The following is a 22,113-nucleotide window of genomic DNA, read 5'->3' as shown; positions in this document are numbered from 1 at the left end:
CCATCCTTGGATCCCGGAGACTGGTATGCCCCCCTCGATATGAAGGACGCGTATTTTCACGTCGCCATTTACCCTCCACACAGAAGGTACCTCCGGTTTGTGGCCAACCATCAACATTTCCAGTTTACGGTCCTTCCGTTTGGCCTCTCTGTAGCCCCAAGAGTATTCACAAAGTGCATGGCTGTAGTTGCCGCTGCCGTTGGATACACGTTTTCCGTATCTAGACGATTGGCTCATTCAAGGGACCTCCGAGGCCCAAGTTACCCATCATGTGGGCATTGTCAAGGCCTGATGATCAACATAGAGAAATCCACTCTGATTCCCACACAGAGAATAGAATTCATTGGGGCCATCCTGGACTCCAATCTCGCCAGAGCCTGCTTACCTCAGCCTCGGTTTCAGGCAATGGTAACAATTATACAAGGTCTACGGAACTTCCCGACAACTTTGGCTCGCACTTGTCTAGGTCTCCTGGGTCACATGGCTGTCTGCACGTTCGTAACCAAACATGCCAGTCTTCGCCTCCGTCCACTCCAATCGTGGCTCACCTCGATGTACCACCCGAGCAGAGACAGCATGGACATGATCGTCACGATCCCCCCGAACATCCTAGGCTCCCTCGACTGGTGGTCGACGCCCTCCCTAGTATGTGCAGGGATGCCGTTCCATCCACCTCACCCCTCGGTGTCCCTGACGACGGACGCCTCATCTCTCGGCTGGGGTGCTCACCTTGGTCAGTCTCGCACTCAGGGCCTTTGGTCAGCTCAAGAGCTGGCCTTGCACATCAATGTCCGAGAGCTGAGAGCAATCCGCCTTGCGTGCCAGGCGTTTCAGCAGCACCTACAAGGCCGTTGTATCTCAGTGTTCACAGACAACACAACAGCCATGTATTACATAAACAAGCAGGGAGGAGCATGGTCCTCCCCTCTTTGCCAGGAAGCCATTTAGCTCTGGGACTTCTGCATAGCCCAATCGATAGACCTGGTAGCGTCCTTTCTCCCAGGGGTCCAGAACACTCTGGCGGATCGCCTCAGCAGATCCTTCCTCTCTCACGAATGGTCGATTCGTCTGGACGTTATCCATTCCGTTTTCCGGAAGTGGGGCTTTCCCTGCATAGACCTCTTTGCTTCTCGCGAGAACAGGAAGTGCCAGACGTTCTGCTCATTCCAAGGCCTCTCCCCGGGCTCGATCTCGGACGCTTTTCTGATGCCATGGACAAGCCATCTGCTGTACGCTTTCCCGCCGTTCCCACTGGTTCACAGGGTCCTGCTAAAACTCCGCAGGGACAGAGCGCACCTGATCATGATCGCTCCAGCGTGGCCCAGGCAGCACTGGTACACCATGTTGCTAGACCTGTCGATAGCCAACCCGATTCCCCTGCCTCTTCGCCCAGACCTCATAACGCAGGATCACGGCAGACTTCACCACCCAGACCTGCAATCCCTGCACCTCACAGCATGGCTGCTGCGTGGCTAAACCGATCCGAGTTACGTTGCTCTGCCTTGGTACAACAGGTACTCCTGGGTAGTAGGAAACCTTCCACTCGGTTAACATATCTGGCCAAGTGGAAGCGTTTCTCCTGCTGGTGCGAAACGCACAATGTTACTCCCACCGAGGTCCCGATCCATTCCATCTTGGACTACCTCTGGTCTCTCAAACAGCAGGGCCTGGCGGTGTCATCATTGAGGGTACACTTGGCAGCCATCTCTACCTTCCACCCAGGGGAGAGTGGCCGCTCCGTATTCTCGCACCCTATGGTTTCTAGGTTCCTCAAGGGCTTGGAGCGCTTATACCCCCAAATTCGCTGCCCTGCCCCAACCTGGGACCTCAACCTGGTTCTAACCGGACTTATGACTGCCCCATTCGAGCCACTGGCAACTTGCTCACTGCTATACCTGTCCTGGAAGATAGTTTTCCTCGTAGCCATTACTTCGGTCAGACGAGTCTCTGAGCTTCAGGCTCTCACGGTGGACTCACCGTATACTGTGTTTCACAAGGACAAGGTGCAGTTGCGATCACATCCGGCCTTCCTCCCTAAGGTGGTGTCGGCCTTTCATATCAACCAGGATATCTTCCTTCCGGTCTTCTTTCCGAAGCCACACTCATCGCGAAGGGAGAAACAATTGCACTCCCTAGACGCCCGTAGGGCGCTCGCATTTTATATCGAGCGGACAAAGCCCTTTCATAAAACGCCCCAACTCTTCGTCACAGTGGCAGTCCGAATGAAGGGCCTACCTGTCTCCTCCCAGAGGATTTCATCTGGGGTGACGTCGTGCATCCACATCTGCTATGACTTGGCCCATGTTTCATCAAGCCACCTCAATGCACATTTTACCAGGGCTCAGGCTTCTTCTGCTGCCTTCCTGGCCCACGTACCCATCCAGGAGACCTGTTGTGCAGCTACCTGGTCCTCAGTCCACACCTTTGCTTCACATTATGTACTGGTCCAACAGTCCAGAGATGATGCAGCCTTTGGCTCAGCAGTTTTGCATTCTGCAACATCTCACTCCAACCCCACCACCTAGGTAAGGCTTGGGAATCACCTAATTGGAATCGATATGAGCAAGCACTCGAAGAAGAAAAGACGGTTACTCACCTTTGTAACTGTTGTTCTTCGAGATGTGTTGCTCATATCCATTCCAAACCCGCCCTCCTTCCCCTCTGTCGGAGTAGCCGGCAAGAAGGAACTGAGGGGCCGTTGGGTTGGCAGGGGTATATATTCGGCGCCATAGTGGCACCACTCCAGGGGGCGACCCAGCCGACCCACCGAGTGTTGCTAGGGTAAAAATCTTCTGACGAACGTGCACGCGGTGCACACACACCTAATTGGAATGGATATGAGCAACACATCTCGAAGAACAACAGTTACAAAGGTGAGTAACCATCTTTTTAAGCCCCAAATCTATGAGGGGAAGGATATTTCCAGTTATCTTTGACGTCACTGAATAATTTAAATAACAAAGGGCTGCTATTTGGTGGAGGTTTGAAATAGTGTGAACTCATGCAGTTACTGTAATGTCCAATCCCTGCTGGGATGAATGGACATGCAGTATCTGTGTACTTACCGCCCAAAATGTTGTGATAAATGTGTCCTTCTCCATCAACTCCTAGGGGAGGCACAGCATGTGTCTGACAGAGTCCCATCCAAGATTAATTTTCATTGTGTCTTCAAAAGACTCGTATTTTCAGACAGTTGTAGGGATGTCAGGCTGAGACAACTGACTTGTGGAGATTTCAAAATTCTCAGTGAATCACACTTGAATTCTATTCAGGTTCTAATATGACCCTCATCACAGTAGTAACTGAGCATCTTTCAGAAGTGCCGTAAGCGATGTGTCTAGACCAGGGGTCAGCAACCTTTCAGAAGTGGTGTGCCGAGTATTCATTTATTCACTCTAATTTAAGGTTTTGCGTGCCGGTCATACATTTTAACGTTTTTAGAAGGTCTCTTTCTATAAGTCTATAATATCTATAGTCTATAAACTATTGTTGTATGTAAAGTAAATAAGGTTTTTAAAATGTTTAAGAAGCTTCATTTAAAATTAAATTACAATGCAGAGCCCCCCAGACTAGTGGCCAGGATCATAGAATATTAGGGTCGGAAGGGACCTCAAGAGATCATCTAGTCCAACCTCCTGCTCAAAGCAGGACCAAATCCCCAAATGGCCCTCTCAAGGATTGAGCTCACAACCTTGGGTTTAGCAGGCCAATGCTCAAACCACTGAGCTATCCCTCCCTGCCGTAGGGTGGGGGGTAGGATTGAGCTGACAACCTTGGGTTTAGCAGGCTGACGCGCAAACCACTGAGCTATCCCTCCCCCAGGATTCAGGCAGTGTGAGTGCCACTGAAAATAAGCTCGTGTGCGGCCATCGGCACCCGTGCCATAGGTTGCCTACCCCTGGACTAGACCCTGTCATGTTTGATTCATTCTTTCTGTATTCCTCTCCCCAAGGAGGAGAGTTTCTGTGTCTGGGGGTTATTTCTGTTCTTCAAAGTAATTTACTATATTAAATGTACACTGTGTTCTGTGTTTATATTAGCAAGGCAGGTAGAATTGTACCTTGCACCAGGAGTGAAAGGATAGTGAGGGTTATGATGGTCTTTAGAGCCTGTGGGTGTATGTTCCACAGTTCGATGTTGGCCCCTGAGAAAATTCTGTCTTTCACAGGTGAGCCTTACCTGTGCAATTTCATTGTATTGTAGTTTTGGTCCTCAGCCCAGACTTTAGGCTCTAAGGCATTGTGAGGACAAAGGGTTGAGTGCCTTAAAAACTGACTGACTGAATATCCATCAATGTAAGAGAGAGAGTTTGCGTGAATCTTATTTACACTGGTCTAAATCTGGCGTAATTTTATTGAAATCAGTAGAGTTATTCCAGATTTTCACTGTTGTAACAGATCAGAATCTGGCCTAAAGACTTTAAAACCAGTCTTAAAATAAATTCAAAATCAGGGAGTTTCCCCTGGAAATAGTGAGACTTGGCAGATCCGCACATACAGCCCTTGTTTGGGAGGTGAGAGCCTTTTGTGTACTAGAGACACATTTAAAATAAGTGTTGCCATTTTCAGAATGGGGAGGCATATTTGGAGGTTGTACAATGTCCCTGTAAACAAGAAACATCTGTTAATTTCAGTTCTGTACAGAACATGGGGAAAAATATTTGCCCATAAGAAAAGGAGAAAGTGATTTTGAGAGCTAGCAATATAGGAAAAATATAAAAGAATGATTGAGAGTATCCCTTTAATGTATGTGATGATGTTGTAGCCATGTTGGTTCCAGGATATTAGAGAGACAAGGTGAGTGAGGTAATAGCTTTTATTGGACCAACTTCTGTTGGTGAGAGAAACAAGCTTTTGAGCTTAATCATAGAATCATAGAATCTCAGGGTTGGAAGGGACCTCAGGAGGTCATCTAGTCCAACCCCCTGCTCAAAGCAGGATCAAACCCAACTAAATCATCCCAGCGAGGGCTTTGTCAAGCCTGACCTTAAACACCTCTAAGGAAGGAGATTCCACCACCTCCCTAGGTAACCCATTCCAGTGCTTCACCACCGTACTAGTGAAAAAGTTTTTCCTAATGTCCAACCTAAACCTCCCCCTCTGCAACTTGAGACCATTACTCCTTGTTCTGTCATCTTCTACCACTGAGAACAGTCTAGATCCATCCTCTTTGGAACCCCCTTTCAGGTAGTTGAAAGCAGCTATCAAATCCCCCCTCATTCTTCTCTTCTGCAGACTAAACAATCCCAGTTCCCTCAGCCTCTCCTCGTAAGTCATGTGCTCCAGCCCCCTAATCATTTTTGTTGCCTTCCGCTGGACTCTCTCCAATTTATCCACATCCTTCTTGTAGTGTGGGGCCCAAAACTGGACACAGTACTCCAAATGAGGCCTCACCAGTGCTGAGTAGAGGGGAATGATCACATCCCTCGATCTGCTGGAAATGCCCCTACTTATACAACCCAAAATGCCATTAGCCTTCTTGGCAACAAGGGCACACTGTTGACTCATATTCAGCTTTTTGTCCACCGTAACCCCTAGGTCCTTTTCTGCAGAACTGCTGCCCAGCCATTCGGTCCCTAGTCTGTAACAGTGCATGGGATTCTTCCGTCCTAAGTGTAGGACTCTGCACTTGTCCTTGTTGAACCTCATCATATTTCTTTTGGCCCAATCCTCTAATTTGTCTAGGTCCCTCTGTATCCTATCCCTACCCTCCAGCGTATCAACCACTCCTCCCAGTTTAGTGTCATCTGCAAACTTGCTAAGGGTGCAGTCCACACCATCCTCCAGATCGTTAATGAAGATATTGAATAAAACCGGCCCCAGCACCGACCCTTGGGGCTTATGTGAACCTGAAGAAGAGCTCTGTGTAAACTTGAAATCTTGTCTTTCTGACGAGCAGAGGTTGGTCCAGTATAAGATATATTCTCACCCACCTGTGTCCCTTTAAGTAAAACTTGTCCCCCAATCGTGCTTTCATTATTGTTGCTGCTGCTGTATAAACCAAGGACAAAACAGAAAGGCCCAGAAGGGTCAGCTTCAACAAAAGTGACGTAATCAGTGCTCTCCAGGTGGAAAAAGATAAGTGGGAAGGAAGGAAATGGTACTTGAGCCTCTGGAAAAATGTCACAAGCAGTGGGAGATAAAGGAAAAATGGAAATAAGTAGACCGCTTCCTTTTTATCACTGCAGTAGAAAATGTTTCTTTCTTTGTTGATTGCTAGCCGTGACCTGGCAGTATTCTCGCTGTCTATTCATGTTTCTGTTTTAGTTGTCCCAGTTTTGTCCTTCTGATAAAGCTGTTCTGATTGCCCAGAAGACATGCTTGCTGTTGGCTGCAGCAGTTGATCTGGAAATGGGGCGATGCAGTTTAACACTCACTGAACAGGTAGAGTGCTGTTGTGTGAACAAGTATAGTGCTGGCCCTTTACATATGGGGCAGGTGTACATCTGGCTTTTAATGTACCCTAAACATAGCTTCTTTTGGTGTTTTTATAATTCTCAGTTATTTCATGTAGGACGGGAGCTTGAAAATATAAGCCTTTCACAATATAGAGTAAATGTGCATGTTGCTTTACAAACAATATAAGATATTGGACCAAATTCTCAGCTGCTGTAAATTTAATTTTGTTGACTTCAATGGAGCTAAATGGATTTACACTATTAGAGGATCTGGGCCAGTGTTCCTGCCCCCGGGAGTTTACATTACCATCTACATTAAGATAATGTGTAAGCAGGGTTGATGACAAACCGGGGTGGAACAGGCAGATTAAGACTATAGCAGTAGGATTATGCAGTTGCTGAGGTGGTGATATGAATATCATGAAAGTCACAGTTTTTATTTTCTGATACATATGCACACCCTGGAGGAGAATATTCAGGTTAATAGATTGTGGAAGATGAACAGAAGTCTGAGTGGTGATCAGTGCAAAGGTTTGCTGAGCGGGGTTCAGTGCTGGGGCCTCTGCCTTTTCTGCAGAGAACATTGCACAGAAATAGGTTTCTTTTTTAAAAACACTCTGGGAGTTACTCTCCCCTGTGAGTACTGGCCCTAATTGTGACACTATGATCTTGCCTTTGCACCTCATTTGACAGGGATTGAGAGCCTAGCCATGCAGAACAGACCAGTGCTGCTAGTTCAGGGTTTCTCAAACAGGGGTCGCGGCGGGTCTGGAAGTGGCGCGGGCCGAGGGATTTACTGGCTGCCGCTTCAGCAGCTCCCGTTGGCCCATAGCAGCTATCCGCAGCCAGTGGGAGCCTCAATCGGCCGGACCTGTGGACGGGGCAGGTAAACAAACCGGCCCGGTTTGCCAGGAGCGTTCCCTACACAAGCGGCGACCCCTGTTTGAAAAACCCTGTGCTAGTTGCTCTCATTTTGTTTGCAACCTATGCCTGGCCTTTCTTACAACTCTGTATGGTGTCAGGTGATAATACCATTCTGGATTCCAGGATTTGATTTCTGATACAAATATAGGTGATAATGCCAAGGGGCTGGAGGTTCAATTTCTGATTCCACTCAGATTATAGTGCCCTGTGTTACTGCTGTGCTGGGTACTTGGGTTTAGTTCTGATGCTAGTCTCTTACTCACCAGACAGGCTGCAAGCATTGCACTGCATAGATAGGAATGTTCAACTTTTTTGAGAATGTCTTGCACTCAGTAGCAATGTTTTCTGGCTGATGGTTCATATAAGCCATGTCCCTAAGAGTCGTCTTAGTGTTATGTGCCTGGACCAATGAAGCCTCAAGTGTGAAGGATCCTTAATGCTTTGAATGGGGTGTAGAGGTCTCTCCTAAAGAAGAAGAAAAACAAAACTGGGTGCAGATGATGCATTAGAGTTAGCCTGACTTTTCACTTATTACGTAGCCAGGTACTCTGGAGGCTTCTCTACTGTAGTTTGCTGTGAGGTTTATATTCATATTTATTTTTGAAAACATAGTTTAAAAATAATGTATTAATTTTACAAAATAGATTGAGCTTCTGTCTCAGGCCCTTCATCACATCCAGGCATGCAGGGAAATCTGGAATGTTCTGAAGCTAACAGGTAAGTTAGAAATTCTGTAACCAAATGCTGTTGATTATGTAGTATAGCAGTACTTAGAACAAATATTTTTAAGAATCTTATCACTTTGAAGGAAAATTTGTGTATCAAGGAACTGCTCTTTCCAATTCAAAAGTGTTGAAACATCTGAATTACAAAATGATTTGATGTAAGAACTAGAGAGCCAGAAGCACAATGGTTTTTGTCTCGTTGTCTAGATGCTGTCTGAGTCAGCAGGTTTGGAACTCAAAGATTGCAGATTAATTTTATCGGCTGGCCAATGACTAGAGCAGCCTGTACAAAAATTCCCAGTATCAGAGGAGTAGCTGTGTTAGTCTGGATCTGTAAAAAGCAACAGAGAGTCCTATGGCACCTTATAGACTAACAAACATATTGGAGCATGAGCTTTCGTGGGTGAATACCCACTTCGTCGGATGCATGTAATGGAAATTTCCAGAGGCAGGTATAAATATGCAGGCCAGAATGAGGCTAGAGATAACAAGGTCAGTTCAATCAGGGAGGATGAGGCCCTCTTCTAGCAGTTGAGGTGTGAACACCAAGGGAGGAGAAAGTGGTTCTGTAGTTGGCTAGCCATTCACAGTCTTTGTTTAATCCTGAGCTGATGGTGTCAATTTTGCAGATGAACTGAAGCTCAGCAGTTTCTCTTTGAAGTCTGGTCCTGAAGTTTTTTTGCTATAGGATGGCTACTTTAAAATCTGCTATTGTGTGGCCAGGAAGATTGAAGTGTTCTCCTACAGGTTTTTGTATATTGCCATTCCTAATATCTGACTTGTTTCCATTTATCCTTTTACGTAGGGACTGTCCAGTTTGGCCCATGTACATAGCCGAGGGGCATTGCTGGCACATGATAGCGTATATAACATTGGTGGATGTGCAGGTGAATGAACCGGTGATGGTTGAGCACCACACCATAGTAACTCTAGCTCAGGAACCAATCCATGCAACAAACCTCAATCCCAACTCTGTCCACATATCTACACCAGCAACACCATCACAGGACCTAACCAGATCAGCCACACCATCACCGGTTCATTTACCTGCACGTCCACCAAAGATGACACAAAAGAACAAACAATACATTTTACAAAATATGTTCTCTTTATTCTTAAAATGACTTTTTTGAAAAAGCATCTACTTTTCACGCCTTCGCAAATAGGCAGATATTCCTCTTAGCCCCCAGGGACCTTTGATGAAATTATGTATGGGAATTTCTTTTTGCAATCTCCTGGTGGCAATGGGGCATAATGTTTGCTCTTATGTTTGTGCTGACTATTTTCTGGGTGTCCTGAGTGGGCCAATTCTCAACTTTAGTTTCAATTGTAATCTACTCACAGGAAAGGTTTATTCTAAAGAAAAAAAGAGAGAACAAGAAGAGAGTTGTTAAATGGTAAAGCAGTCAGATACATACAGAGACTTCAAAGTCCATATATCAGGTTCTTAGCAGTACTGGTGAGTTTGCTGTCTTGAAAGTCCCTCTGGAACACATCCACAGCTTGGATGGGTCATTCAGTCCTTTGTTCAATGCTTCAGTTTGTAGAAAAGTTACTCCAGAGATAAGAAGCAGGAATGAAGACAAAATGGAGAAGACGCAGCTGCCTTTTATATTCATTTGCCATGTGGCTGGTACTTCCTTTGTCCCAAACACAAGCTTCACAGCACATGGCATGGAAAGGCGGTAGAGTTCTTTGTCCACAGGCATGCCCCTACATGTTTTGCTGACTCATAAGGTGTAGCCCCTGGCTTCTTTCCATGGATTCATTGTACCACTGATGACCCTCGATGAGCCATCGAACAAGCTAGATGCCAATCTGTCTGGGGTAGGGTTCCCAACTTTCTACTCGCACAAAACCAAACATCCTTGCCTTGCCCCACCCCAGCTCCCTCCATCCCCCCTCCCTCTGTCATTCATTCTCCTCACCCTCACTCACTTGCTCATTTTCACCAGGCTGGCTCATAGGAGTTGGGGTGCAGGAGTGGGTGCGGGCTCTGGCTGGGGATGCAGGCTCTGGGGTGGTGCCAGAAATGAGTTCAGGATACAGGAGGGGGCTCTGGGCTCATGCAGTGGGTTGGGATGCAGGAGGGGGTGAGGGCTCCTGCTAGGAGTATAGGCTCTTGGGTGCAGCCAGGGATGAGGGATTTGGGGTGCAGGAAGGTGCTCGAGGCTGTGGAGCTGAGCCGAGGGGTTCAGAGTATGGGAGGAGGCTCTGGGTTGAGGGAGGGGGAAGGGATATGGGCTCTGGGCTGGGGTGCAGGTTCCAGGGTGGGGCCAGAAATGAGGGGTTCAGGGTGCGGAAGGGGGCTTCAGGCTGGGGCAGGGGGTTGGGGTGAAGGGGGAGTAAGTGCTCCAGCTGGGGGTGCAGGTACTGGGGTGGGGCTGGGGATGAGGGGTTTGGGGTGTAAGAGGGTGCTCCGGGCTGGGACTGAGGGGTTCGGAGGGCAGGAGAGGGATCAGGGCTGGCGGAAAGGATTGGGGCATGGGAGGGGGTCAGGGTTGCAGGCTCCAGGTGGCGCTTACCTCAAGCAGCTCCTGGAAACAGCAGCAGGTCCCTCTCTGGCTCCTAGGTGGGGGCGCGGCCAGGTGGCTCTGCACAGTGCCCCATCTGCAGGTGCCACCCCCGCAGCTCCCACTGTCCGTGGTTCCCGGCCAGTGGGAGCTGCGGAACTGGCCCTTGGGGAGGGGACAGCATGCGGAGCCCCCCTTGTTCCCCCTACACGTAGGAGGGGTGACATGCTGTTGCTTCTGGGAGCTGCGCAGAGCCATGGCAGGCAGGGAGTCTGCCTTAGCCCTGCTGCGCCACCGACTGGACTTTTAACAGCCCAGTCAGCAGTGCTTTTTGATTTGGGCATTCCGATTGAAAACCAGACACCGGGCAACCCTAGTCTGGGAGTGTCATCCAGAAGCACAGCACAAGTTTGGAAATACAGCTGTACCCTGCATATCTATAACTCATAATACAAAGGTGATACAAACATATAAACAAGATTATCATACTTGGCAAATTATAACATTTTCGCAGATACCTTACACGGCATATCTGATCAGATTCATTGCAATTTTATAATACTGGTATCAATAACATCACAGCGTTCTGCATATTCCATACAGCATCACATATTCAAATGTCAATCTGATGGTTTTTCAGTTTCCTTTACAACATTGTAGTATCATGGCAACAAGATCTCCTGAAGGAAGATCCTGCTAGCACTCCTCTTAGCTTCTGGTTGTTGTTATGTAGAGGCCTCCTCTGTGTGATTATGTTACTCTTTTTATAATGTGTAAAACAATATTTTAAACTCTGTGAAGCTGCCATTATTTTGCTTAGTGCACCATCTCTATAAGGTGTGAACTATCTGAGAGAAAGTGACATGTTTAATGAAAAGGGGCATTTTCTGAGCCATCATACTGCTCAAAAGCAATGTCCTTTGTAGAAACAGCAGTGTAGGAGCCTATTGCTCACTTTCTATTTGACTTCAATACCCATTTAATAAATGGAAGAAATGTATTGCTTAATATTTAATCTTAGTGACAAATTCTGCTTTCAGTGGGCGTGGTGCACACATCTGTGAGCCCAGAATTTGACCCTAATGATTAATCTTAAATTGTTCTGATTGTTACAGCATGAAGAAAATAAGTTCACAGTCCCAGCCTGTCAGAGTCTCATAATGAAGAGTCCCTTTACAATTAGGAAGCTGTCCTCTGGCTCTGAATAGTCATCTACTTTTCTTTCCAAAAGAGTTCCCAATTTCTGCAGAGCAAAAAGTGCTTGTCACATTGGAATATTAAGAAAGTTGCTTGCTTTTGAGGTAGTCCTCTCTATGTAGGTGTAATTTACTAGGGATTATTCACTCTGGATTAATGCTGGGAGCAAATTTCAGGAGTTTAATCTGTGCCGTGTATATTTATGCGGTTCAAACATAAGTAAACCTCATAGTTTGTTCCTTACTGTTAAGTTTCAGTGCCTTGGTTTAAGGATTTTTCTGCTACTGAGCTTCATTTCATAAACTGTCTGTAACAGATTGACTAATAACAGGCAATATGGTGTGTCCTCTGCAGGAGATTTCTCCAAAGACCCAACAGACACATTGCTGCTGCTTTATGAATTTGAAGCAAGAGCCAAACTCAATGATCCAGAACTGGACAGCCTGTTGGAATTGGTGTGGGAACTGCCACAAATAGAGACTAAGATGCTGGAAACCATTGCTTGTAAGGGTCCTGTTTACATTTCCACAGTTCTTAAGGTCATGTAAAGAAAGTTGGCCATGGCTGCATCTTATGATATTCTTTCGCTTTCATTTGGAGTGGGTAGGATTATGCTCTAGAGCAATGAAAATCTATGCAAAATCTAGGCATTCTTTGTTGCCTGGGGGAGGTATTTGTGATCATGGTAGTACCCAAAGATCTCCATATTTTGAAGTATCAACCTGTTGGTGACACATATGGGAGATGAGCCAGTGCCTTACAGACTCCCTCCATCTCAAAAATCCAAAACCTTTTAATAGAATTTAAGGCCAGAAGGAACCACTAAGATTGTCTAGTCTGACCTCCTGCCTGACACAGGCCATACAATGTCCCCTAGTGGTTCCTGTATCCAGTCCAATAACTTCTGATTGAGCTAGAGCAGATCCTTCAGAAGACGTCTGGTCTTGACTTAAAATCCAAAGATAATGGAGAAGCTTGTAACTGGCACTTGCTGTACTGCTCTGTCCTCATCACAAAGCTCTAGCCATGCCTTCTGGAACTTGAGCATTTAGAACGGGCTTTCAGGAAGGTGAGGGAGAATCTTAGAACCAAAATGACAAATTGTTTACATTTCACTTATTTTGAAGTTATTAGTGTTGATCAGGGAGTGACTCTTAGATTCTGCATTTCTCTTTGGTTTTTTTAAATCAGACATGGTATTGCCAGGAAATGTAAAACAAAACCAAATAGCCATTGGGGAGGAGAGATAGCTCAGTGGTTTGAGCATGGGCCTGCTAAACCCAGGGTTGTGAGTTCAGTCGTTGAGGGGGCCACTTAGGGATCTGGGGCAAAAATCAGTACTTGGTCCTGCTAGTGAAGGCAGGGGGCTGGACTCAATGACCTTTTAAGGTCCCTTCCAGTTCTAGGAGATAGGTATAGCTCCAATTTATTTATTTATTTATTTATTTATGTATTTTTTTATTGTTAGTGTAGGACACCTCTATTTTTTTGTTGCTGCAGCAGACATAGCCAGTCAACAAAGAGAACTCTCATTAACTACAGAACCTATTTTCTTAAGCTCTGCAATTATCATTTATGATCTTGTGACAAGAAAGAAGTAAAGCCATGCTGGCTTGTGCTCTGCACCTGCAGTCACTAGTACTGAGCAGCTCTGCAGGGCAAGAATAAAATTGCTGCTTATGAAATAACATTTCTGTTGTATAAATCTAGATTCATTCATTTATCACAGGGGACCCAGAAACAGGGCAGTGACCAATGTGCAGGAGGTCTGACCTTGTTCACTTTCCTTTTCCTTTTCCATGTTTTTTTTGTTTTTCAAGCATTAGCGATGGAGTCTCCTGCTCATTATCCCTCTGTGTGTAAGAGGGCCCTCAAGAGCGCTCTGACCCTTCATAGGAAACAGGAATCCATTGATGCTGTGAGAGTCAGGTTAGTGTTCACACCAATTACTTCTAGAAGGACTGAGGCCGGGAATGTGCACAGGCAGTCAGGCGGTCATGTATCTCATCAACTGGCCATTGTTTATCCTGGATATATGTCAAACTGTTCCAATGAGGGACTGGCAGGGAAGGAAGACATATAAGGGAATCAGTTGTTGATTGCATGTTAGATCCCTTTCCATGTGCTCTCTGATTTTTGCCTTGTGGGGCAGGAACCTGTCTGTATTATGGCTGTGAGGCACCCAGTAACATCTTGGTTACTAGATAGAAGACGTCGTAATGAGCACAAGGGTTATGATGCTAAACAGAAGGGGTCAAACTCTTGCTTATGTCAATAGCCACACTGATTTCAGTGGATCTGCTCACTTGAATAAGGCTGTGTTTTCACTACAGAGTTAACTTGGGTGATCAGCCTGCAGGTTAGCCTAGCCTAGCTGTGAACAGTCTTGCTGTATGCTTATCCTCCAACACCATCAATCCTGAAGTTTCTGAACAAGTTGAAACAGGTGAGAGTAGTGACCATTCTGATAGCACAATCATGGCTGAGGCAGGTGTGGTTCTCAGATCTGCTTTGCCTCTCTCTGTGCTTTGCTTTCCTCTGACAGTAGAACTTCTGACCATAACCATAATCCACCTCAGTTTTTCATCACTGCATCTCAAGGCTTCCTTGATGGCTCTTGGGCATAGAACAGAATTGTTCTCTTGAGGTTCAGACAGTGGTGCTGAAAAGCAGGAAACTCTCCACCCTACTCTGGGACCTTCATTTGGTTCTCTTTGCCTTAAGAAGACCCCCATTCAAATATTTGGGGAGATGCTTATTTCTTCATTTGGTCTTCAAGGTCTCATTCCTCATAGCCATCACCTTAGCCAGAAAGATAGGAGAATTAGGGGCACTTAAGACTGACCCCACCTGTACATGATATTCTACTGTGAGAAGGTGACTCTATGCCCCCATCCTTGTTTCCTGCGTAAGATCTCATCAGACTTCCACCTCAATCAGGTCATTCAATGGCCAGTGTTTTACCCCAAGCCTCATTGTTTGAGAGAGGAGGCTAGTCTTCATAATCTGGATGTAAGAAGAGCTCTTGCCTTCTATTTTGATAGGCCGAAGCCCTCCAGAACTTATCCCAGACTTGATCTCTTTTTATAATTAAAGAAGAGACAGTCAATTTTCACCCAAAGACTATCTCAGGATCTCAGGGTGGATCTTGGCATGCTGTGAAGCATCTGGAGGGCTTCCCTCACTTAGAATTACTTCCCATCCTACTAATGCCCAATCCACCTCTGTATCCCTATTCAAGAATATACCCATCACAGACATTTGTAGGGCTGCCACCTAGTCTTCTGTGCCCACATTTTCCCACTACACTATTGCACCTGCTTTCAGGGCAGATGAAGCCTTTGGTGATGCGATTCTGTGATCTATACTGAATTTGCCTCCTCAGCACCCTCTTCCATATTGAGGTACTGTGCAAGAATCTCCACACATGCAGATCCATAGGGACAATAGCTTGAAGAAGGAAGAGAGATTATTTACCTCTACAGTAACCAGAGTTCTTCAAGATGCTTTGTCCCTATAGGTATTCCACTATCCTCCCTCCTCTCGACTTTGGAGACTTTGCATCTGGACTTCCTGATTGGGAAGCAACTGGAATGGTGGTGGGTCTGCCTCTGCCTATAGACTCTCGTATTAGAGCACAAGGGTGCGTAGGGCACAGGTGCAAATCCATGAACACGGCTGACAAAAATCTCTGTGCACACACCCATGTGCTATTGTTCTCACATGGAGCACCTGTAGGAACAAAACTTCTTGAAGAACTCGGTTACTGTATAAGTAAGTAATCTCGCCTTCTGGGGTCATACCCATGTTCTTGGTGTGGCAGTAAGATGAGCTGCCTTATCGTTCCCAGTGAATTGTGGAAAAAAAATTGTCTGTTCTTCTGGGCACACAAAGGGAATTGTGGGAACACATTTGAGGATTGTCAGCATGCAAGGGGGTTAGCCTGCAAGATGGGTCACCACCCTGAGTGAAAGCAACATTTGGGTTTTATCTACAGCCCCAGAAGAGCCAGTTAGCCCAGCTTGAAAGCATCACTAAACTCGGATGAGAGGGTGTAGTATGAGGACAGAAGAGGAATTATGGGGGCCTGAATTAGAGCCTGAGTTAACTCTATAGTGAAGATATATCCTCAGGGAGGGGAGAGCCAGAAGATGTCAGCCTATGCTAAGGAGGCGGCTTCTGAATCAGTGAGTGACTGCTTAAAACATGATGCCCAAGAGATGAGCCCATGTTCATTGAATAAAAACTGCTCTCACTTAGGCCTTGTATACACTACAGCGTTTTGTCAATGCAAGTTATGCCAACGATCAAAACCCAGTATAATTACATCATGTTTGCATGTTCGCACAACGCTCCTTCTATGGTGGAGCGTGTCCACAGTTGGTGCTCTAGTATCGATAGTGAGAGCAGTGTACTGTGGGTAGCTATCCCACTGTGCTACTTGCCACCTTCTGCAGCTAGAAGTTGTGGGAAGGTGGAGTGGATTGCAGTGCATCATGGATGTGGGCTCAACGTCCCATGATGCACTTTTTTTCCGTCCCACCATTCCATGGGCTTCCGACTGCATTTCATAGTATTTTTCAATTTCCCCTGTTTGCTGTGTGCCTGCCAGCTCTGAAAGCATGGACCCTGCACTGCTCTCTACTGTTGTGGTCACTGTTAAGAACACATCACAGCTGACTATGCAATATATCATAAGCATCCAATGTGAACAGGAATCCGAGGTGCCTGACCTTGTGTGTGCCATGGAAAGAAACAACACCAGATTACTTTTGGCATTCATGGAGCTGCTGCACACAGTGGACCGTCGCTTTTGGGCTTGGGGAAACAAGCACTGCATGGTGGGATCGCATCGTTATGCAGATGTGGGATGAGGAGCAGTGGCTGCAGAACTTTCAGATGCACAAAGCCACCTTCCTGGAACTGTGTGTGGAGCTTGCCCCAGCACTGCAGCACAAGGACACCAAAATAAGAGCTGCCCTATCGGCAGATAAGAGCATGACAATCACTGTGTGGAAGCTGGCAACTACAGACTGTTACTGGTCAGTCGTGAATCAGTGTGGAGTTGGGAAGTCCACCGCTGGGGTTGCATTAATGCAAGTATGCAAGGCCAGTAATTGCATCCTGCTACTAAGGACTGTGACTGTTGGCAATGTGTGTGAAATAGTAGATGGCTTTGCGGCAGCGGGATTCCATAACTGTGGCAGGGCGATAGATGGCATGCAGAGTCCAATTTTGGCCCCAGACCATCTTGCGACAGAGTACATCAATAGAAAGGAGTACTTCTCTATGGTATTGAAGGAGCTTGTGGATGACTGGGCATGTCACTGACATAAGTGCGGGGTGGTCCAGGAAGGTGCATGACGCATGCATCTTCAGGAACACTGGCCTGTACATAAAGCTGCAAGCAGAGACTTTCTTTCCAGATCAGAAGATTCCACTGGAGGATGTTGAAATGCCCATAGTGGTCCTGAAAGACCCAGCATACCCTTTACTCCCATGGCTCATGACGTCTTACATGGGAAACCTGGACAGCAGCAAGGAGTGCTTCAACAATAGGCTGAACAGGTGCAGAATGACCGTAGAATGTGCCTTTGGCAGATTAAAAGCACACTGGTGCTGCCTTTATGGCAGGTTAGACCTAAATAAAGAAAATATTTCCATGGTCGTGGCAGCCTGCTGTGCGCTGAGTAATATTTGTGAGGCTAAGGGTGAAAAGTTTCTCCTGGCGTGGAGCATGGAGGCAAATCGCCTGGTGGCTGATTTTGAGCAGCCAGATACCAGGGCTATTAGAGCGGCACAGTGGGGTGCTATTTGAATCAGGGAGGCTTTCAGGCACCATTTTGACAATGAGCACCAGTGATGTCTCTTTCTATACAGTACTCTGCCATGCTTTAACTTGCCACCTTTCATAAAATTTTGATGATTTCTGACCATGATTTTTAGTCAGCAAATGATCAGATTACAACTGTGTATTAATTCCAGCAGCAGCCACCGTGTGTAAGAGACAAATAAAGATTTGTTATCTTTCAGAGAGTATGTTTTTATTAAATACCAATTAACAACACACACAAAAGGGTTGGTGGAAAGGGAGATAACAGTGAGGGGCAGTGTAGGCTCTTATTGCTGTGTGTAAGTCCAGCTATCATTTTGAAGTGAATGGGGTACCATTTGAAGTGAATGGGGTACCAAGTCGGGCTGGAAAGTTGCAAGGAATTTGTGGGAGGAGTTTGGGGATGGCATGGAAAGCAGTTCTATATTGGCGGTGGGGGACGGAGGGATGAGCATGGATTAATTCTGCAGGCAGCATGGTTAGGGACTTTTAACATCTCCGTTTGCTCCTCCATCACTTTTATTGTCTGCTCCTGGCCCATTAAAATTCACTCCTGGCTCTCCTTGCTGTCCTATCTGTTTTATCATTTTCTTTTAAACTCTCTTTCCACGTCCTGCATTCTTGGTTTTTGGCTTATGAGGATTAGAGCATCTCTCGAAACATGTCCTCCTTGCTCTCTTCCTTATCTGGTAGACAGTGAGGAGTCCGGTGGTACCTTAAACAGATTTATTTGGGCATAAGCTTTTGTGGGTAAAAAAAACCACTTCTTCAGATGCAGCTGAAGAAGTGGTTTTTTTACCCACAAAAGCTTATGCCCAAGTAAATTTGTTAGTCTTTAAGGTGCCACAGGACTCCTCGTTATTTTTGTGGATACAGACTAACATGTCTACCCCTCTGATACTTATCTGCTGGTCTGTAGGGGGTTCCTCTGAAGGCCACATCTGTAGAAGCACAAGAAACAAGAAACAGAAGCATGATTGTTTAGTGCATGCATAGCATCAAATCATTAGGGTAAGATGCACCTCTTTTGAAATATGAGTCAGTTTCTCGCTATCCCTTGGCAAGCACACATCTCAGCAAAGGCCCTAAACATGGTGAATTCAGCCTGGGGGAGCGCTTAAGATGGGACAAAGGGTCTAGGCAGCAACTAGGGACAATATTGTAAATTCTGCCACTATTTTCTGTAGGCAGGGGTCACTGAAGCCAATATTTTACTCCTGAGGGTATGCAAGGGTGCATCTTCTGCATGTATGCGGCTTCAGACTGAGTCCCTATGCTGCTCATCTGTGTGCTGTGTTGGTCCCTGCACGAGTGATTGCTGATTGGCGGGTGAGAGTTTCCTAAAACGGCAGGAGGAACAAAGCAGCTCTGCTAAGGAATCTTTGGCTGAGGATGGGCGAGTACATCCAGGAAAGTTTCCTAGAGATCTCTCTAGAGGATTCCCATGAAATCTCGGTGTGCATTAACACACTGTTCTGCTGCATTGCTTAGCTGCACAGGGGAATGTGACTCACATGCAAACATAGGGATAGCTCAGTGGTTTGAGCATTGGCCTGCTAAACCCAGGGTTATGAGCTCAATCCTTGAGGAGGCCACTTAGGGTTCTGGGGCAAAAACCAGTACTTGGTCCTGCTAGTGAAGGCAGGGGCTGGACTCAATGACCTTTCAGGGTCCCTTCCAGCTCTAGGAGATAGGTATATCTCCATATTTTATTATAGCTAGTCTTGTACATTTCTATCCCTTCACCCACTTCTAGAATATAACAAAGCAAAGGACAGCTCTACCTCATATAACGGAACAGCATCAACTCAAAAAGATCACTTACCAGAGCTTTATGCGCATCAGAGATGGACTGCTGGGACTGGCTTGACCCCTCTGGAGTGGAAAAGAGGTCTTGCTGTGTGCTCCATATCGTCCTCCAACTTGACCACTTTGTCCATGACTTCATCCTCAGGTCCTCAGCCCCGCCGAAGTATCCACATGACTTGTGGCAGTGGAGGTGGGATTGCTGCCGAGGAGCGGCAAGCCTTCAGGCAGCACCAGAGCAACAGTTTGACTCCCTTGCCTTCTGGTGTGCCTGCCTCAGCTCCTTTATCTTCACACGGCACTGATGCGTGTCCTATTCGTAGCCCTTATCCGACATGCCACAAGAAATCTGACCATAGATATCGAAGTTCATCTGGAGTGTAGCTGGGACTTCAAAGCCTCCTCCCCACAGAGCCAGCAGATCCAACAACGCAGGTGTACTCCAAGCGGGAGAGCATTTGCTGTGTGGAGACGCCGTGGTCAGCTGGGAAGATGTGATATGAGCTGTCCATGCTGAGCAAACAGGAAGTAGCATTTCAGAAATTCCCAGGTGCAGGGCAGCAGAATTCAAACTGCTGACTAGAGTGGTCATGATGGGCATTGTGGGACACCTCCTTGAGGCCATTTACAGTGACATAACCAAGTGCAGTGTCTACACTGACACTGTTGATATTTTGTTGCCTCTTGTTGAAGTGGTTTTATTTTTTCGGCAAAGCAGAAGAGTTTTGTCGGCAGAAGGAGCATTATAGTGCATATACCTCCACTGTTCTGTTGGTGAAAGCTGACTTTGGTTGACAAAACTCTGTAATATAGACAAGCCCGTAATAGACACCCTTTTTCCAGAACATCATGTGAGCTTCTGGGCACAGGGACTCTGTTTCCTCTCTGAGCTCATCAAGTGTGACTGCATTAGTGCTGGTAATGGTAACGGAGTAGGTTTGTGTACTTGTGCTGCATACATAACAGTATGTAAGGAGGAAGTCTTCCGTTGGTTTTGTTTAACTGATATCTTTTAATATGCTGTTATACATCACTTAGCCATTAGTGTAGACAAAGGTCATCATGTTTAAAAATGTGGTAGCTGGTTGTAATTAACCCTTGATCTCCAAGAAGGAAACCGACAAGGAGTTGGTTCCATCCAAATCTGTCTGTGCTTCCTTTGTGTTGCAGAGCTTCGGAACAAAAAGAGAATTCAAGCCAAGGCCCCTCTTGCTAGATCATGCAGTACAGGGCAAACAGCTCAGGGCTAAGGGTGCCCCAGATAAAAGCCTCAGGCTTAGTCGAGAACAGAGTGTGCTAAGTAAATTAGTGCCAAATAGGGAGCTGCTTCTTGGTGACAAGGCAGTAGTGGCTGAGGTTGCTGCAATTTTGGATGCCTCTGCTCAAGATAAACAGGACTTGTGAACATTTAGTAAGTTAGTAAATTACACAGAAACTACCCTGACTCCATGTCACCAAATTCCCTTCAAGTGGGAAATTAACCTGCTGCAAGGCTCCAATATCTGCTACTTCAAATGGGCAACACTAGTCACTTTCATGGGCGGCAGGTTTATAGAAATTTTGGTGGTGCCCAGAACCTGCCCCCCCCCCAACTCCGACCCCCCCAAACTCTGGCCCCCACCTGCCCAAGGCTCTGGAATGGAGTTTGGGGCTGGGAGGGGGTTTGGGGTGGGGCTGGGGATGAGAGGTGTGGGAGGGGGCTCAGGGTTGGGGCAGACGGTTAGGGTAGGGGGGCTGAGGGCTCTGTCTGGGGCTGGGGATGAGGGGTTTGGGGTGTGGGAGGGGCTTAGGGCGAGAGTAGGAGTGTGGGGGGGCGAGGGCTCTGGCTGGGGCTGAGGGGTTTGGGGTGTTGGAGAGGCTCGGGGTGTGGGGAGGATGAGGGCTCTGGCTGGGACTGGGGATGAGGTGTTTGGGGTGCTGGAGGGGCTCAGGGCTAGGGTAGAGGGGTGAGGGTGCAGTGAGGGGTGAAAGCTCTGACTGGGGGTGTGGGCTCTGGGGTGGGGAAGGGCTGGGGATGAGTTTGGGGTGCAGGCAGGCTGCTCCAGGACAGGGGTCAGAGAGGAGGACTCCCCCCAGCCCTTTCCCTGGCGGCTGCAGCAAGCTCTGGGGGAGGAGCCCCCTCCCCCCCCAGCAGCACACTCACCCCCACCACTGTCCCTGCATGTGCTCCTAGGGGCCCCTCTCAGCTCCAGGAATCTCCCTCGCCCCCCGCCCCCCCATGGTGGGCGCTGGAGGGTGCTGTGTGTGCTTCCTCCCCTGCTGTTGCCCCTGACTGTAACCTCACTGGGGGGTGGGGGATGGGGCTGCCTCCTTGCCCAGCATGGGGCAGGAGTGGTGACTGCGGGCGGGAGCGGGTGGGGGAGGCTGTGCTGGTAGAGGGTCCCGATGGAAAAGGGAAGGGTCTGAGGTGGAAGAGCAGGCTCAGGCAGTCGATATGGGGGGCACTAGGACCCTGCGGCACCAGTTGTTGCAGGGTGGCAGCATGGAGCTGCAGGGAAGAGGCAGGGATGGTCTGCTCCGGGGACATGCATGGGGCCAGCAAGGAGGGGGCCGGGGGACACTTGGGGAGGCGCAGGGGGGTGGCAGGTGAGGCCAGAGGGGGAACCCAGCCCCAAACATTGGTGGAGCTGGGCCCCGGGCGCTGAATATTGCTGGTGCCCAGGCACCACCTGGATATATAACTTGCCGCCCATGGTCACTTTAGGATTACCCATGACT

General features: G+C 47.4%; 1 protein-coding gene across 12 annotated transcripts in view; it reads left to right on the top strand.

Annotated features, from left to right (window-relative positions):
• Positions 1 to 22,113, top strand: part of TEX11 (testis expressed 11) — a 127,795-nt gene that overhangs the window by 92,975 nt on the left and 12,707 nt on the right. For 11 of the 12 annotated variants that reach the window (XM_039489484.1, XM_039489483.1, XM_039489488.1 and 8 more), the window contains 4 exons: positions 6,267 to 6,383; positions 7,966 to 8,038; positions 12,111 to 12,260; positions 13,577 to 13,685. In XM_039489484.1, coding sequence (XP_039345418.1) covers positions 6,267 to 6,383; positions 7,966 to 8,038; positions 12,111 to 12,260; positions 13,577 to 13,685 — 449 coding nt within the window. The remainder of the gene's footprint in view (positions 1 to 6,266; positions 6,384 to 7,965; positions 8,039 to 12,110; positions 12,261 to 13,576; positions 13,686 to 22,113) is intronic. The other variant, XM_039489491.1, reaches the window with a different exon arrangement.

The sequence above is a fragment of the Mauremys reevesii genome, linkage group 9 (genome assembly GCF_016161935.1).
Source record: "Mauremys reevesii isolate NIE-2019 linkage group 9, ASM1616193v1, whole genome shotgun sequence".
NCBI classification, from domain to species: domain Eukaryota; kingdom Metazoa; phylum Chordata; order Testudines; family Geoemydidae; genus Mauremys; species Mauremys reevesii.
The sequence above is the reverse complement of the archived record's forward strand: the minus strand, read 5'-3'. Positions and strand labels throughout refer to the sequence as shown.